The following is a 17247-nucleotide window of genomic DNA, read 5'->3' as shown; positions in this document are numbered from 1 at the left end:
TGTCTGAGGGCGGGGGGTGTGTGTGTATGTGTGTTTGTCTGTCTGTGGTTCTGGGCAATTATTAGCCCATGTATGCTGCTGTTGTGTCCCACTGAGCTGGAACCAATTCATAGCTGGCCCTCCAGTGGTTTTCAGAGGGTATAAATCTCACTGGAGGAGACTCCCCTTCTTTCTCTTATCAAGCCAGTAGTGGGTTTGTGTAACTACCACCAATCAGCACAAAGAACCGTCCCATCATGAAGATTCTCTCCTACGCTCCCTGGTAGTCACCATATTTTAGTGCTGGTGGTGCAGGAGATCAAGTGTTGGGATGCTAATTAAAAGGTCAGTGGTTCAAATCCATCAGCAATTCCTCAGGATGAAGGTGAGACAATCTACTTCTGGGAAGATTTCTAGGCTTGTAAAGCTCTAAGAGCAGTTCTGTGTCCTATAATGTCACTAAGAGTTGGACCTGACTGGATGACAGTGATTTTCAGGTGAGCAGACCACAGAGCTTCTGCATCAACTATTCAACTCTACGGTTTTAACATGAAAGCAGCCAGAGTCAATACGTAAACCCCACAGGCGTTTGTATGTACCCCAGTAACACTTTATTTACAAAACCAAGAAGTGAGTTAGGAGACTTGGCTCACGGGCGACAATGTATCTGTTTCCGAGCTAATTTATAATAGTAATTAAATTTATAGATAATTAACATTTTCACTGAAAAAATGAGAAAATCAGTTCCAAGAGATGAAATACTTGAATTTATTTAATCTGGTTAGTGAAAGGCAGTATGAAAATTCATACTTCAGCTTATCTTCCTTCTTCCAGGCCAGTATTCTGACGTGCTTAGTTATGACCTTACGGTATAATGATGGATGGCTAATGCACAGAAGTGCATGCCACTGAACCAGATTTTATTTACTTATGAAAAGATTTTCAGAAAATATTGTGAGCTATGTTAAAATACAAGCTTAGAACAACTTGTGAGAGCTTTTACAATTAATTTTTCAAGGAACAATAATGGAGAAAAACAGTCTGCAGATCCACTTGTTGAATGACATTCATGCACCTGGGAAAAGCTGGCTTTGACCTCTTATGAATTTATATTAGACACAACAGGAGGCCTTTTTTTCCTTTCCCTGAACATGTATTTTCAATATTTACTACCCAAGGTTCATGAAGTTTTCTCTTTTCACCAAAGACCAAATACCTGTTATTGGTAGGCAAGGTCACATGTCTCTGCACTGGAACATTTTTGAACGCGTCATTTCCAAGAGTTGTGTGGACTGTGTAAGGTGGCATTTCAGCATCAGATTTAACTCCAAGAGAGTTTCCTTTATCTCTTGACAGTGCTGCAGTAGGAGGCTTCTTGTTGATAGAAAACCCTGAAGAAAATCCTGGTTGTCTGAGGGTTGCTTTTGGTTTTCCTATAAGCCAGGCATACATAATAGACTCAATTAGTCTCCCCAAACTTTGCAATTTTTGTTATTATTACATGATCCCCCACCCTCTATCAGACACTTCCAGTGAGTTTCCATTCTCTAAACAGTTTGTTAAGAACTTGAGGAGGTTGTTATGGGATGATTAGTCACGAGGGGAAAAGGAAGACTGTCAAGTATTTGGCAGAAGAATTGCCTCAAAATCTGTTAACCAGTTACTTTCCTTCTACTTGCCAGTTTAACAACTCAGTGGCTGCCCCCCATACCCTTTCCCATCCATCACACTCAGCCAAACATGCTGTCCTTCATGTCTTCTCTATCAGACCAGAGCTGGTATGTATTTTGAGATCAAGACTTGTCTCGCCTTTGTCATGAAGTTTTTCACAGTGATTCTCATCAGGTGAGCAATGCCTTGCATAAAACTCTAGTCTCCCAGTGTTTTGTATTTTCACTGGTCTGTAATTTGAGAACCTAAGTGTTCAGAAAACACACGCTGAGTTATGTGGAACACTTAAGTGTACCAAATGACTCACAGCTATCTGAAAAGAAAAGTTTTGTACTAAAAGATGTGACTTACTAAACACAACACTAAATCATAAATTCACTTGGTTAATCCAACATTTTAGATGACGTTTCCCCCAACCAACCTAAAGAATAGAATCATGCTTTGTCATGGTAAGGGAACTTCATTATAATCTGCATTGAGTTATTTTATATCAGATAACTAGTATCATGTGGTACATCACATTGATGTACTAATTTCAGATTAAAATACTAGGTTTCAGATTTTTCTCATGATGTTTATCATGAATCATACACTCAGTATTTTCATAATTCTTTTAACAAGGTATTCAAAGGTGGACTTAACAACTTTAGCCTGAAAGAAACCCTTACCTTCTAGGAAAAATGGCATGGTTTTCTTGACTCGCATCTGGCAATTAACTTGCCGCCCTGCTTTCCTTTTGGAACTCCTTTGGCGAGCCACAAGCTGGGCAATCCTCGCCGTTTCTGTGCATGCCACAGCATAGCACGTTATCTGTTCATGAGAGGCGGGGTGAAGGGAGATACATTTCTTAGTTTTCTTAGTTAACTGCTGCCCAGAGGTCAATTTTAAAGAACAGATCTCAGTGAGCATACCTGTCCCAAATCAAGTTGGGTATAAATCTTCATGTCTGTCTCTCGTTAACAAAGTTAGGGCAAACTTTTCTACCATAGTTGAATCAAGCAGAGTCTATTATGTTTAGTAACCATTTATGCCCAAATTAAAATTTTCATTCATTCTGCAAACCAGATTTATTGAGTATTCATAATTTGCTTATCACTAGGAAGCTAACAGGTGAACTCAAAGAAATCTAGCTTTCATTTCAAGTGTAATCATTCGTAGAATGTTAAGTGACCTGTCCATCATCTCATATATCTTGTGGTATAATTTATTCCCATTTTATATATGCAAAAGCAGAGGCTTAGGAAAGTTAAGTGGCACAGCTAAGTTGTCTCTTTTTGATTCATTATTAACTTATTCAAATTAATTTAGATGTTTGAACATTCATATATTCAACATATTCATTAGGTACCAACTATTAGGAGTAAAAAACTCTCTCAACCTCAAAGGAAAAAAAAAAGCCCAATTTAGGAAATGGAGGCAAAAGGGTTAACTATGAAATGCTCGTGAATGTTATGGTGCATACATGACAGGTACCATGGACAGAGAGAGGACTTCTGTCATGAAAGGCAGTGAAGGAGATCTTCTGACACCAAAGCTATTTCAACACAAACAAAACAATGCAACTCAACTCACTGCCATCAAGTTGGAACCGCCTCATAGCTGACTTCATCTGCACTGGGTTTGCATGGCTATAAATCATTCAGCAGGAGGGTGCCCGGGTTACTTGTGAGGAGTCATTGGTAGATTTGAGAGGTGCAAGGAAGCATAACTCCCTACAGACTATGTCACCAGTGCTCCAGTTATTAGCAATGACAATTAACTACATCAATGTACACCTTCTCCTCACAAGATCATGACAGACAAGGCTAATTCATCTCCCTTGGACAACTCCTGAGTCCTGTTAATGGCCTTTCCTCCTCCCTCTCTCCTCTTTCCCTGACAGAGGAACCACTACTACCAGTTATGGTGAGCAGCACTCCAAACCTATTCCACAGACATAGAAATGTGCCCAGGAAAAACGCTGCTCTTTGGGATAGGTACTTTCAGGGTTTTCTGAGGGCTGTTGGTTTCTCCATATTGTATGATACTGCATGCATATCAGGTAAATAACTTGAAGAAAACTGCTAGTTTATAGATTACATAAAAGATTAACTTGCCACCCCCAAACTTCCCATATTCTATATGAAATATTTTATTATTATAGATAAAATATTTAAAACTGTTGAATCATATGACCACTTGGCATGAGGCATAGATCAGGCCAGAGAGGAAATGGACTAAAGACAATGGCAGGGAGGCCCCTGCAACAACCACTTGAGGACTAACTATTCGGGGTATCAATCCGGATCCAGATTTCACATACGAGTGACGTCAAACAAGGAGAAGCTCAAAACACGTATTCTATGCTCACTAGCGAGGCTGGCAATAAAAAGTAGTTGTAGCCGATTTGGAAATGGATGGGTTGTGGGATTTAGGCAGCAAAGGCCTCCAGCAGAGATATTTTGGGTGAATGGTGAGCCTGGGTAAATTTCAAATCTTAAAGATTTTCTTTAAAGTGGTTAAAATGTTATTTTTATGAAGAAAATAATCTGAAGGGTAAAACAAAATACATCAGAGTTGTATATCAGGTTTTGAATGCTGCCCTAACAGCACCTGTTGTTGTTGTCATGCGCCGTTGAGTCGCCTGAGACTCATAGCAACCCTATGTACAATAGCTCTAAACTCTGCTCTGTCCTGTGCCAATCTCATTGTCTCTGACACACTCATCCCGACTGCCCTCCTGAGAGGTGGACTGAACAGGACCTAGCTAGTAATTTTCTGTGTGACTTTATTGTAGTTGTTAAATTGGAAGTGCTGGACAGGCAATAAAGAATGAGTGTGACCTTCCTAATGCGCAAAATTACCTTCTTACCTCTCCAGAGCGACTGGTTTCTATCCTGACAACTGCCGGTATGCTTCTCAGATAGGCTTCTAGCGTTGGGTAACCCAGCTGCTTGAATGGGATCCAGTCTCCAGTCAAGGATCTGTACTCGCCTTGGAGCCGAGGTAATGCTATTCCATTCTTATGAGACTGCAGAACAGCCCTTAGCATCTTTGAAACCAGATCTGCTTCCAGCATCTTTGCCTGTAAGAAGAAAGAAGAAACTTAACACAATGTGGTTCAGTAGTCCGGGAAATCACGTAGATTTTCAGATCTGAAATTTGTTAGACTGTTATAGAAACGGTTACTAAATATTTTCTGTGATTACTATACAGGGAAAGAACTGTGAGAATGTTGAGCAGAGAACATAGGGGAAGTTGGAAAGAAAGACACAAAAGTCTAGCCTGGGAAGAGGTTCGTTCTGGGAACATTTCCCGGGGAGTCTTGCCTGGAGTTCTGAAGGACAAGATGCAATCAGTCAGGCAATGAAGAGAAGAGACAAGAAATGTCCCCAAGTAAATAGGAGAAGATGTGCAAAAGCACCAACATGAGAGAGAAGTTGACAATCTCAATCTTTTCTCCATCTATCATGGTGCTTCCAACTGGTCCAGCTGTGAGAATCTTTGTTTTCTTGATGTTGCGCTTCAATCTATATTGAAGACTGCAGACCTTGCCTTTCTGCAGCAGATGCTTCAGGCCCTTCTCAGTTTCGGCGAGCAAGGTTGTGTCATCCTGATAATGCAAGGTGCTGAAGCATCTTCCTACAATTCTGATGTCACATTCTTCTTCATAAAGTCTGAATATAGGTTGAAAAGGTATGAATAAAGGACACATCCCTCCTGTACTCCTTTCCTGATTTTGAACCATGTAGTGTTTCTTTGCTCTGTTCTAACAGCTGCCTCCTGGTCCAAGTATAGGTTCACATGAGCACAATTAGGTGTTCTGAGATTCTTATTTTTCTCAAGATTAGCTACAATTTGTTGTGATCCACATAGTTAAATGCCTTTGCACAGTCAACAAAACACAGACATTCTTCTGATACTGCTTTCAGCCAGGATCATCTTAACTTGTCAAAGATCTATTCTAAACTCAGCCTGTATTTCTGGTAGTTCTCTGCTGATGTACTGTTTCAGTTATTTTCATTAATCTTCAGCAACATTTTGTTTGCATGTGATATTGTTCGATAATTTCCACAATGCTGGTTCACCCTTTTTTGGAATGGGAATAAATATGGATCTCTTCAGTCAGCTGGCTAGGTAGCCGTTCTCCAGATTTCTTGGCACAACCTTATGAGCATGTCCAGGGCAGCATCTGTTTGCTGAAATATGTCAATTGGTATTTCACTGGTATTTCATCAATTCCTGGAGCCTTATTTTTTTGCCAATTTCTTCATAGCAGAATCAACTTTGTCCTTCACCAGCACTGCCTCTTCGTCATTTAATTCTTCTGTGTCTTTTTGGTAGAGTGACTGTGTGTATTCCTTCCATCTTCTTTCAATTCATCCTGAATCATTCAATATTCTGCCCATAGCATCTTTGAGTATTGCGTCTTCAGGCTTGAATTTGTTCTTCAGTTCCTTCAGCTTAAGAAATCCTGTGATCCCTTTTGATTCTCTGACTCCAGCTCTTTGCAAATTTCCTTATAATACTTTGCTGTCTTCCTGCACTGTCCTTTGAAATCTTCTGTTCAGCTCCTTAACTTCTTGGTTTCTTCCGTTTGCTTTGGCTTCTTGGTGCTTTCGTGAAATATTCAGTCTATTGTGACATCCTTCTCTGTCTTTTCTTTCTCCTCTTTGCAATGACCTTTTGTATTTATCATGGATGATATTCTCAACATGCTTCCACAATTCATCTGGTCTTCGTTCATTAGTGACCTGTTATTGAGATGGTTTTTAAATCAGGTGGGATAGACTCAAGGTCAAATTTTGTATCTTGTAAGTTAATTTTCTTTAGCTTTAGTTTAAACTTGCATATGAGTAGCTGCTGGTTTGTTCCCCTATCAGCACCTGTGCTAGTTTTCACAGGTGATATTGAGCTTCTTCAATGATTCTTTCCACAGATGTAAGACCTGTATAGACAATCAGGTGAAGTCCATGTGTATATACTACTTCTTGAAATGGCTGTATGCTGGTCTATTCTTTTTGGTACAGTGACAGTGTATTCCTTTCTTCTTTTATGCTTCCTGTATTTTTCAATATTTTGCCTATAGAATCCTCCAATATTGCAATTTAAGTCATGAACTTTTTCTTCAGTTCTTTCTGCTTGAGAACTGTTGAGTGTATGCTTCCCTTTTCTGGTCTTCTAATGCCAAATCTTGCATATTACAGTATTACAGTACTTTATCTTCTCAAGCCACCCTTGAAAACTTTTTCTTTTAACTTCTTTTACTTTCATTTAACTATTCCATGTTCAATAACAAGTTTCAGGTCTCTTCTGACATGCATTCTGGTCTTTTCTTTCATTCCTGTCATTTTAAGTATCTCTTGGTTTTTCAGGTATGATGTTTTCCCCACAATTCCTGTGAGCTTCAATCATTAGTGTCCAATCCTTAAAATATATTCTTGAAGTGGTCTCTAAATTCAGATGGAATATACTCAAGGCTATGCTGTGGCTTTTCATAATTTTTCCCTATTCTTACCAGGCCTAAGTGTTCTATCTTCATCCTACTTTCCCATGGGTGGTCTTGCAATATCTTCTACACAAAACCAGATTAGATTTGTATTTCTGCTCTTACTGTTGTTGTGTACCACTGAGTTGGAACTGACCCATAGCTGACTCTCCAGTGGGTTTTTAGAAGCAGAAAACAACATATCTTTCTCCCAGGGAGCAGCTAGTTAGTGGTTTCGGACCACTAAGCCACCAGAGTTTTTATCTTGTCTTAATATGGAAAGTGGAGACTGGGTGACGTGGCTGGACTCTGTAAGGTGGGCACTCTTGTTTTGGTTGAGGGTTGTGTGGAATATTTGGTTGTGTTTCGATTTAAGCCTCTTGTTTAGAGTCAACAAAACCTCCTGGAGGGCCCTTGTATTTAAGGCGAACCTCTTGTTTCTATTTTGGAGACTGGGTGACAGCCAGAAGCTGGACTCTGTAAGATGGGCACTCTTGTTTTGGTTAAGGATCATGTGGAATGATTGGTTGTCTTTTTAATTTAAGCCTCTTGTTTAGAGTCAACAAGACCTCCTGGAGGGCCTTTGTATTTAAAAGTCAGTTGTTACTATATTTAGGAGGAACATTCTTCTAAATTACAGCACTCTTCTGTCAATTTGCTGTGCTGAGGTGTTCTGGATTTGCTGTGATGCTGAACCTTGTGCCATTGGGGTGTCAAATGCCATAACGGTTGCCCATGGTGGACAGTAGTGGGGCTCTCAGTTTAAGAGAGCTTTGGAAATAGGAGTAGTATCCACTTCCTAAACCACATGCCTTTGGAAACTCTATGAACTTGGAGAAATGACAATAGTTTTAGAAAGGCTTCAGGTCTTTTGTTCACAGGGTCACTATGAGTCATGCTCAACCAAATGGTAAACAATAACATGCTGTGGCTTTTGTAATTGGTTTTGATTTTCTTCCCCTTCTAATTAAACTTGCATATGAACTGATGGTTTGCTCTGTGGTATGCTCCTGGGCTCTGTTCTGACAGATACTGAACTTCTCCATTGTCTTTTCACACAGGTAGCTGGTCTGATTCCTCTGTATTCAGTTCAACTAGATTCTTACCCATTAGGTTGTTTAAAAAGGTGTTTTTCCCACTCATGTTAATGAAAACCTAGCTTTGAACACCACCACCAAAAAAAAAAGGTATTTGTGATGAATAGAACAGCAGTCTTGCAAAATTCCCTTCCTGTCCTCATAGACAAAAGGTTGCCCAACTTAATGTGAACAATACCAGACCATTTCATTCACTAATGCCCAGGATATAGATCTTTATGTGTTCTATTATACTTGTGTTGACTTCGGTTTTTCTAAATTCATCTTTCATAGATTCCATGTTCCAAGTGCTGATGAAAAGTTTGCAGTTGTTCTCACTTTGTATTACAGCACACCCGCAAATGCAAGTCCTAAAAGCTTTACTCCATCCACACCATAAAGGGAGACTCTACTTTGAGGAGCTAGCTTTGTCCCATTCTTAATTTGAGGGCCTTCCTATACAAGGGGCTCATCTTCTAGCAGTAGAACAAAGATCCTCTCATTTGGTTCCCACTCTTGTTATGGGCCGTCTAGTCGCCTGTAACTCATAGTGACCCTAAGTACAACAGTCCTAAACCCTGCTCTATCCTGTGCCAATCTCACTGTCTCCAATATATCTACCCCCATTACCCCAGTCACTGAATCAATTAATTTCATAGAGAGTCTTCCTCTCCTGTGCTGTCCCTCCACCCTCCCAAGCATGACATCCCTCTCCAAGGACTGGTCCCTCCTTGCAACATGTCCAAAGTATGTCAGATGAAGCTTCAGAATCCTTGCATCCAAGGAGCAGCCCGGCTTCACCCTCTCCAGGGCAAACCTGTTCATTTTCTTAGCAGTCGATGGTATATTTATTCAATATTCTTCTCTAACACTACAGCTCAAAGGCATCAATTCCTCTTCTACCATCATCCCTAGTCATTGTTCAGCATTCTGACGCATAGTAAGTGATTACAAAGACCATGGCCTGTATCAGGTGCACCTTAGTCTCCAGAGTGATGTCACTGCTCTTCAGTACTTTGGAAAGGTCCCTGACAGCAGACTTTCCCATCACAATACATCTTTTAATTTTTTGGCTGATGGTGCCAAGAGTGTTGACTGTGGAGCCAAGCAAACTAAAGCTATTAACAATCTCAATCTTTTCACCATCTATCATGATGCTGCCAGTTGGCCCAGTGGTGAGAATCTTTTTCTTGATATTAAGCCTCAATCCATATTGAAGGCTGCAGTCCTTGACCTTCTGCAGCAAGCGCTTCAGGTCCTCCTCAGTTTCAGCAAGCAAGGTTGTGTTATCTGCATAACATAGATTGCTGGTGAATCTTCCTCCAATCCTGATGCCACATTTCTCCTCATGCAGCCCATCATCCCGGATAATCTGTTCTGCATATAGATTGAAAAGGTATGGAAATAGGCACATCCTTGGTGTACACCCTTCCCAATTTTGAACCATGCAGTGTTTCCTTGCTCTGTTCATGGTTCCCACTAGACTTTTTTTTTCAAGACGTAGATTTCCAGGTCCTTCTTACTAATCTTCTTAGTCTGGAAGCTCTATGGAAACCTGTCCACCATGAGTGCAGATGTCTGAAACACTGGCATTATTACTTCCAGGGTCACAGTAACATGCAAACCAAACAGTGCAGTAAGCAGTGGTTTCCAATTTGAAGTATATGAAACAAAATCATTAAGAATATTCACAGGCAAGTCCTCAGATAGATTTGCACTTATTTATCTTATATAAATTCTGAGTAGATCTCTTGTCAAAAACCTCAATATTCATAATACTTATAAGGGAAATATTAGTCATAGAAGAGAAAACCAAGGCATAGAAAAGTTCATTAGCTTAACCAAGATATTACAGGATGTAAAGAATTTAATGTGTTTGATGCCAAAGCCCCATTCTTTTCTTTCTATCATGCTATCTACTGGTAAAGAGGCCAGGGAACCCCTGAAGAATGAACAAGGAAAAAAAGCACAGTAAGCAAAGCTAAGAGAACAGCAGCAGTATGAACCAATGGTAGACCAGATCCAGTCACTGGGATGGTATGGATTCTCAATCAATGAGACAACTAACTATAAGCAGGCACTCTCAGAAACAAGATAAAAAAGACAGAAAAAGACACCTGCTGAATATGAGTACTTCTTTGCCCTGCACACTGCGAATGTGTGTACCAAGAAAGCACTCCAGGATTTGCACTTGGCTCATTAAATAGTGAAATCCTGATTACTGGGCGATAATCATGAGTCAAGAGTCAAAGATCATGGAATGTTTTTTATATAGTTATTTCCTTAAGTTGTAAAAACCATAGTGGAAGCCGGCCAAGTATTTGAGAGGAGAAATCAAACTGCCAATTTCTCCTGCCAACCTTCCCAACTTTCTCTTTGACGTCCACCTTTCCCACATAGCCACTTATTCCCTTCAAAAACCAATCCATTCCACCTCTTCACCTAGAGCTCTTCTGAGTATAACTAGCCTTTCATCTTTTGTATATGCTTATCTAAGTGGGCCTTGATATAAATGATATAGATTTATGTGTCGATAACTGTCAGTTTGTTGTACTGTAGTGGTTTGTCAGTTCTGGGATGCCAGAAGCTATGCTTCCAGCATTTCCAATACCAGCAGGTCACCACCTTCCAAACTAGGAGACTAGAAAGAAAATCCAGGTTATCTACTTCCAAAAATTCAAACTCAGTACCATAGAGTTGGAAATGACTCATAGCTAACACTCCAGTAAGTTTTCAGAGGCTGTAAATCACATGGGAGGAGAGTGTCCATCTTTGTCTCATGGAGCTACTGGTAGATTTGAACCTGCAGTCTCAGTCTTTGGTTAACTAGCAGCTTCAGATGTCTGACGTGTGTGTTAGCAGGCCAATACCACCCTTTTATGCCATTCTCATCTCTAACTACTATTATAGTAATAATGCAGCTAAGTTTGCAGAAGGTGTGGGTACATGATTATAACTAGGCCAATAAGCTCTGGAGTCCGTGAAACTCCTGTGTATGACACAGAACACTGCTCTCTATAGTGCTAAGAGCCGAGTCCTCAGGTTGGAACTCATTACGTGCTTTACCCCCACATTAAAAGCTGGTAAATAAGTTTTAAATGAATAAGAAATTCCCTATCCACCTAACACCTTTCTTTTTCTCCTTCACATTCACTAAAACATAATAACATATGCTAAAAAGAGTATCCATCTTGCAGGAAGTACAATCAGAGTGCTCCTTAGAGGACAAGGGTAACAAAGCTTCATCTCACACACCTTGTGCATGTTGTCAGAATGGTCAGTCCTTGGAAAAGGACATTGTACTTTAAAAGAAGAGGGTTAGCAAAAGAGAGGAAGATCCTCAGAGAAGTGAATTAACATAATGACTGTAACAATGGAATCAAGTATATCAGAGATGACAAGAATCCAACATGAAAGGGCAAAGTTCAGATCTGCTGTTCATAACAGCATCTAACAACAAAAACACTATTTTCAAATAAGCCAATATTTGTTAAATTGCTGGTCATCAAAGTATTTTTAAGATGGTCTTAATGTGGTAGTTACACCCTCAAAAGGTTTCTAAAAACCCTCATCTAGATGGTAAGAATGTTGCTGGGGTTCGGTGCCATCAAGCTGAGTATGACTCACAGTGATCCCATGAACCACAGATCTGAACCCTGTCCTGTCCTGTCCCATCCTCACAATCTCTGACACACTCAAGCCTACTGCTGCAGTCAATGTGTCAATCCACCTAGTAATAAAAGGTCTTCCTCTCCTCTGTCGTCCCTCTACTTTTCCAAGCATGATGTCCCTCTCAAAGGAACAGTCTCTCCTACCAACATGCCCAAAGTTATATGTGATGAAGTTTTACCACCTTCGCCTCCAAGGAGCACTATGGTTGCACTTTCTCCAAGACATACCTGTTTGTTCTTCTGGCAGTCCATGGGATATATGTCTCTTACATTGAGCATCATCAATTAAATGGAAATTTATCATGGCATATCTTGGAGTTAGTATGGATTCAATTCTAGACTATGACAGCAAAGTGAATAATTGATAAAAGTGCTGCTGTTGTTGTTAGGTGCAAACGAGTCGAATACAACTCACAGCAACCTTAGGAACAACAGACATGCACCCTGACCTGTTCTGGGCCTTATTACCATCTCTGACACACTGGAGCCCACTGCTGCAGCCACGGTGTCAATCCACCTGGATGAGCATCTTCCCCCTTTTCACCGACTCTCCACTTTTCCAAGCACAATGTCCCTTTCTAACGAACATCCTCTCCTAACAACACACCCAAAGTGTGTGAGACCAAGCTTCACCATCTTTGCCTCCAGGGAGCACCCTGGCTTCACTTTCCCAAGACGTATCTGCGTGTTCCTTTGGCAGCCCATATTCAGTACTCTTCTAGAAATAAATGATAACATGAATACTGTGATAATCAAACAATTTTTTTGGTTTCACAGTGCATATGAAAGCTATGTTTACACTATATTGCTTATACTATGGTATATATATGTTTATACTACATTACATCTATTAAACATGCAAGTACAGTGTGAAAGTTTGGAATATTACAAGAATTACCAAAATGTGACTCACAGACACAAAAAAACAAACATGTTATTGAAAAATTGGAGCTGACAGACTTGTTTGATACAGGGTTGCCACAAGCTTTCTATCTGTAAAAGGTTTAGTATCTGTGTTTGACATTGATACACGTAAGTACAATAAAGCAAAAACTCAATAAAGGAATGTACACATTAAAGTCTCAAAGGTAAGATGTCCGGCATTCCTCTAAAAAGTTAAGTTTGGTATTTTCTCTAAAGTGGCTACTCAAATTTTTTAAATTGGCATTTTCATCTTTCAACTCTCTCTTGTCCATTTCTATTCTCTACAAGTACTATATAATACCTATGATTTTGAGTTTAAGATAATTCAAATTAGTTTTGAGACTCTGAAAATACCACACAAACCCTAGTGATCATAAAACTAAGCTGGCACAAGAGAAATAAATCAACCATCCTTATTTTACAGAGCTCTGGTGGCCTACTGGGTAAGGAGCTGCAAATCCACCAGCCGTACCTCAAGAGAAGGATGTGAAATCTCCTCCTGTGCAATTTATAGCCTCTGAAAAAACAACCACCACCAAACCAACTGCTGGAGGGTGAGCTATGAGTTGGTGACTCCCAGTCGATGGTCCCCAACAACAACCGCCCTGTTTTAGACTACAGGTTTTCCATTTAAAAATGTCTTAGAGCATTAATGCTAAATGAACTAACTCCGTCCCATAAGGACAAATATGGTATAAAACCATTATTATACGAATAAGTGTATGACGAGCCAAGGATGCGGCGAGTGAGAGCAGAAGGGTGAGGATGGGGGGAGGGGTTAATCATAGGGTTGCACAATTTGATGGGTGGAGGGAGCGATGGGTAAAGGAGATGGAAAAGATCTGGTGTGAAAAAAATGTGAATAAACTTTGTAAGTAAACCAGTATAAAATAAATTAACAAATAAATACATATATAACAGGGCCTAGGGGTACTGGACCACACTGATAACCAAAAAACACCAAGTCTCTGGCAGTTTGAATCTATCAGTAGCTCCTCTGGAAAAATATGGTCAGTCTCCTATTAAGATTTATAGCTTCAAAATCCAAATTAAACCCTCTGAATTGCAACTGAAAAAACACAAACCAACCTCCAAAAATAAAAATGTCTTGGGATTTCTCTATGTAATATGGGTGTTGCTTGAGTTGAATACTAAGTGCATAAGTGGTACAAACTACTAATATGCTAGGCCCCTAACTGAAATGTTGAAGGACTGAGTCCACCTATAGGCGGCACCTTAGGGGAAAGATCCGGGGATCTATTTCTGAAACAAACAAACAAAAAACAACACAGCCATTTAAAATCCTATGGGTCACATTTCTACTCTAACACAATGGGATTAAAGTTGTTTTAGCGTCAACTAGTATGATATGACTTAAGTAAGAATCCTAGTGGCCCCTCCAGCATGTTTTCAGAGGCAGTTCACTGCATTAGAGGAGAATGCCCATCTTTCTCCTAAAGAGCAGCTGGTGGATTAGAACTGCATGCCTTCGGGACTGCAGCACAGCTTCTTACCACCAGGCCACCAGAGCTCCCCAAGAATGCTAACCAATGGAGTAAAGTAAAGGTGGTCTGGGGAATTCTTTTATCACAACACTTGATTCAAAATCTAACCAAGGTCAGCTACCAGAAATCTTACTTAATCTAGAGGGAAGAAACTGGCCTCAACAAATCACACTTGACATGTGGTCTCACTTCTCCTCCCTTTTTCTTCCTCCTTTCCTTGTCCCTTTCTCATTGACAAGCATTAAAAGTAGAGCACAGCAAAACACTTGATCTTGAGTAGTTAATGAAGACATTTTCTCTAAGCAGGGTGTGAATGGGTAACTGTGAAGAGAAGGCACTGGTCTACTGCTGAAATATTTAGTACGTATTAAGCATAAAATATTAGATTTATTCATTTGCTTAATAACTTATTTATGAACTAGCAAGCTTGCTAAGAAAGGTGCTGAATCTTCATGATTTCTCACCAAACTAGTGGGCAAAAAGTCACATACTGTTTTGGTCAAAGGGCTCTAAGGAGAGAGGCCCTACTAAAGCTGTAACTTCAAAATACCCACGGGCGTTGCCTGGCTCAGGAGAACAGCACAGTACTGTTTCATCTTCAGACTAGAGCTGGAGGATCCTGGAATACTGGTGCTGTCTTAGCTGATCCTCCAGGGGATTTTCAGAGCTTGTAAATCACACGGGGGTGGGGGGGACAGGACTGCCTCGCTTGCTCCCTCAGAGCAGCTGGTGGATTCGAGTTGCCTAACTTTGGGTTATCAACACAATTCTTTACCACCAGGTTACCAGAGCTCCCATGAAATGTCAGCGAGTGCCTTAACCCCATCTTCTCTCAACTTTCGGTGAGGCAACAGACGCTAAGTGTAATTGGGCCAGATTTCACCTATGTTCAGAGCCCAAACAAAGGTCTTCAGGCCCCCAACCTAAGATTTCCTCTGAGACCACTGTTCCTAGAGGGAAGACTTGGGAAAGTAAATTCCCACCCTGTGCTTAGACACCATCTCTGAAAATAGCATGAAACAGGACCTTCCACTTTCTGACTTAAGTGTTTGGCACCGAAATGAAAAAGGATGGTAAAAGAATTGTTGAAAACTAATTTAGCCACTTGATAGCACATTTAACTGTTTTATTCTACCCATTTTCTATTACACAACTGTAATGGGCAAAATGACTTCTCAATAAAAACTGTATTTTTAAAATCAGGGTGTTTTTTCTCTTTAGTACACCTAAAAAATGGTCCCAAGAAAGCCTGACCTGCTCACCTGCATGATTTATTGATAATTTACCATTACTGTATTCCTAGACAAACTCATCACTATAGAACTGATTCCAACTCCTAACAATCCTAAATCACCCAAAAGGGTTTTGAGGGCTGTTCATTTCCACAGAAACAGACTCTACATCTTTTTCCTGCAATGTGAATGGTGAGTTGAAACAACTGCCAAGTGCTTAACCCCTGTGCTACCAGTGCACCTCTGCTTCCAACAGCTACAGGTTAGTCACTACGGTCAGTCATTGCCAGGGCCAGATGTCCTTTAGCCAAGCTATTCTGGATTCCGGCTCTCACCTATACTTTGTCTTGCCCAAACTGATCTTTTCTCTGACTCATCTTCTTCATTGTATTCTTCACATCAGAGCTCCCTAAATTTGTGGAGTGACACCAAATTCCAAAATAATCCCAAGAATTATCAGGAGAAATGGAAATCGCCAAGTAATTTCTTACCTTCTCTGTGCAGAATATTTTAGTTATCTCCTTAGGACCTATTCTTCTGGTAAAAACTCCCTCCTCCTTGAAGATACTGCTTTGCAACAAGTCAGACCCCTACTTTCCCAGAAAGATCTTAGACATCATTGAGTCTCACCCAAGCCCTTCATCTTACGAACAAACTGAACCTCAAAGGGGGCACGCTTCAAGACTCTTTCAAGATGACGTCTCTCGCAACAGCATGTCATCCACTCTTTCTAGTTACAGACTCCTTGTTATCATCCGAATTACTCCTTCATTGAACATTTAAAAGATCATCAGAAAAAGTAACATAATTAAGGGGTGGCAGGCTTGCCTAAGGAGCATTCTTATCAAGCTCCAAAACATGTACGTGATTTTTATACCACATAGTATGAAAGCATTAAGTAAAGGTTTCCCATAAATCTATAGAGGAGAGAACTTTAGGATTGTAAAGTGGCTTAGCCAAGAATGTCACTTTTAATCCTAGCTCTGCCACAGTTAGCTGTCACTCTTTGAGCAAGTCCCTTCAGGTCTCTTCTTTCACATGGAAGATAAAGCAGGTAGGCAGGATCCACGATCTTCAACTGCCCTTGGAGTCCTTCAGAGGTAAAAAAGGAGTTCCGAAGGCCTATGGGAACCATGGTTATTCATGACAGTGCTCTAAGCTGAAATACCAAGTCGGCTCTGGGTGTCTTGCACGGGGTGTTTTGTGCTTATCAGATGCTCTGACTGACAGATAAACACATCTTCAATTGAAAAATGGCAAAATGGCAAAATAATTACTTTAAAATAGTCTGTTCGAAAGACAAAATTTTTAGAAAAGGTTCATAGAAAGGAGGACAATGATCTGGCTTAAAGAAGAAAAAAAAATCACATAAAAAGAAAATGAAATTTTACTCCAAGGACAAAAGATGTCTCCTTATCTTTATGTGCTGAACCTAAACGTGCTCAGTTACAAGGCACTCAGTCAAATCTCTTAGTTCTTGAAGAATCAATTGCTCAGAATTGGATTATATTTTCCCCCTATATATTTTATTAAGTACCCAACTTGATTATACAAGAGAACCAAATGAGAGACCCCCTCAAGGAGTTTAAATTTCCTGATGTAGAATACAATAGTTTATTCGGCCAAATTCAACTGGTACACTTAAAAAGGCATCATATTTCCTTTCCAATCTACAGGGACTAAAGTCAGTAGGCAATGCCAATCTCTGTATCACAACCTCAC

At 40.1% G+C, this 17247-nt stretch overlaps 1 protein-coding gene across 1 annotated transcript in view; it reads right to left on the bottom strand.

The window, feature by feature from the left end:
- Positions 1 to 17247, bottom strand: part of TDRD7 (tudor domain containing 7) — a 73899-nt gene that overhangs the window by 54775 nt on the left and 1877 nt on the right. The window contains exons 2-4 of the mRNA XM_006886867.1: positions 4502 to 4714; positions 2319 to 2460; positions 1196 to 1412 (exon numbers count right to left, since the gene is read on the bottom strand). Coding sequence (XP_006886929.1) covers positions 1196 to 1412; positions 2319 to 2460; positions 4502 to 4708 — 566 coding nt within the window. The 5' untranslated portion in view covers positions 4709 to 4714. The remainder of the gene's footprint in view (positions 1 to 1195; positions 1413 to 2318; positions 2461 to 4501; positions 4715 to 17247) is intronic.

The sequence above is a fragment of the Elephantulus edwardii genome, unplaced genomic scaffold (assembly GCF_000299155.1).
Source record: "Elephantulus edwardii isolate Elephantulus edwardi_28Jun2011 unplaced genomic scaffold, EleEdw1.0 scaffold00052, whole genome shotgun sequence".
Classification (NCBI taxonomy): Eukaryota; Metazoa; Chordata; class Mammalia; order Macroscelidea; family Macroscelididae; genus Elephantulus; species Elephantulus edwardii.
This window is presented reverse-complemented; position numbering and strand designations above follow the sequence as displayed.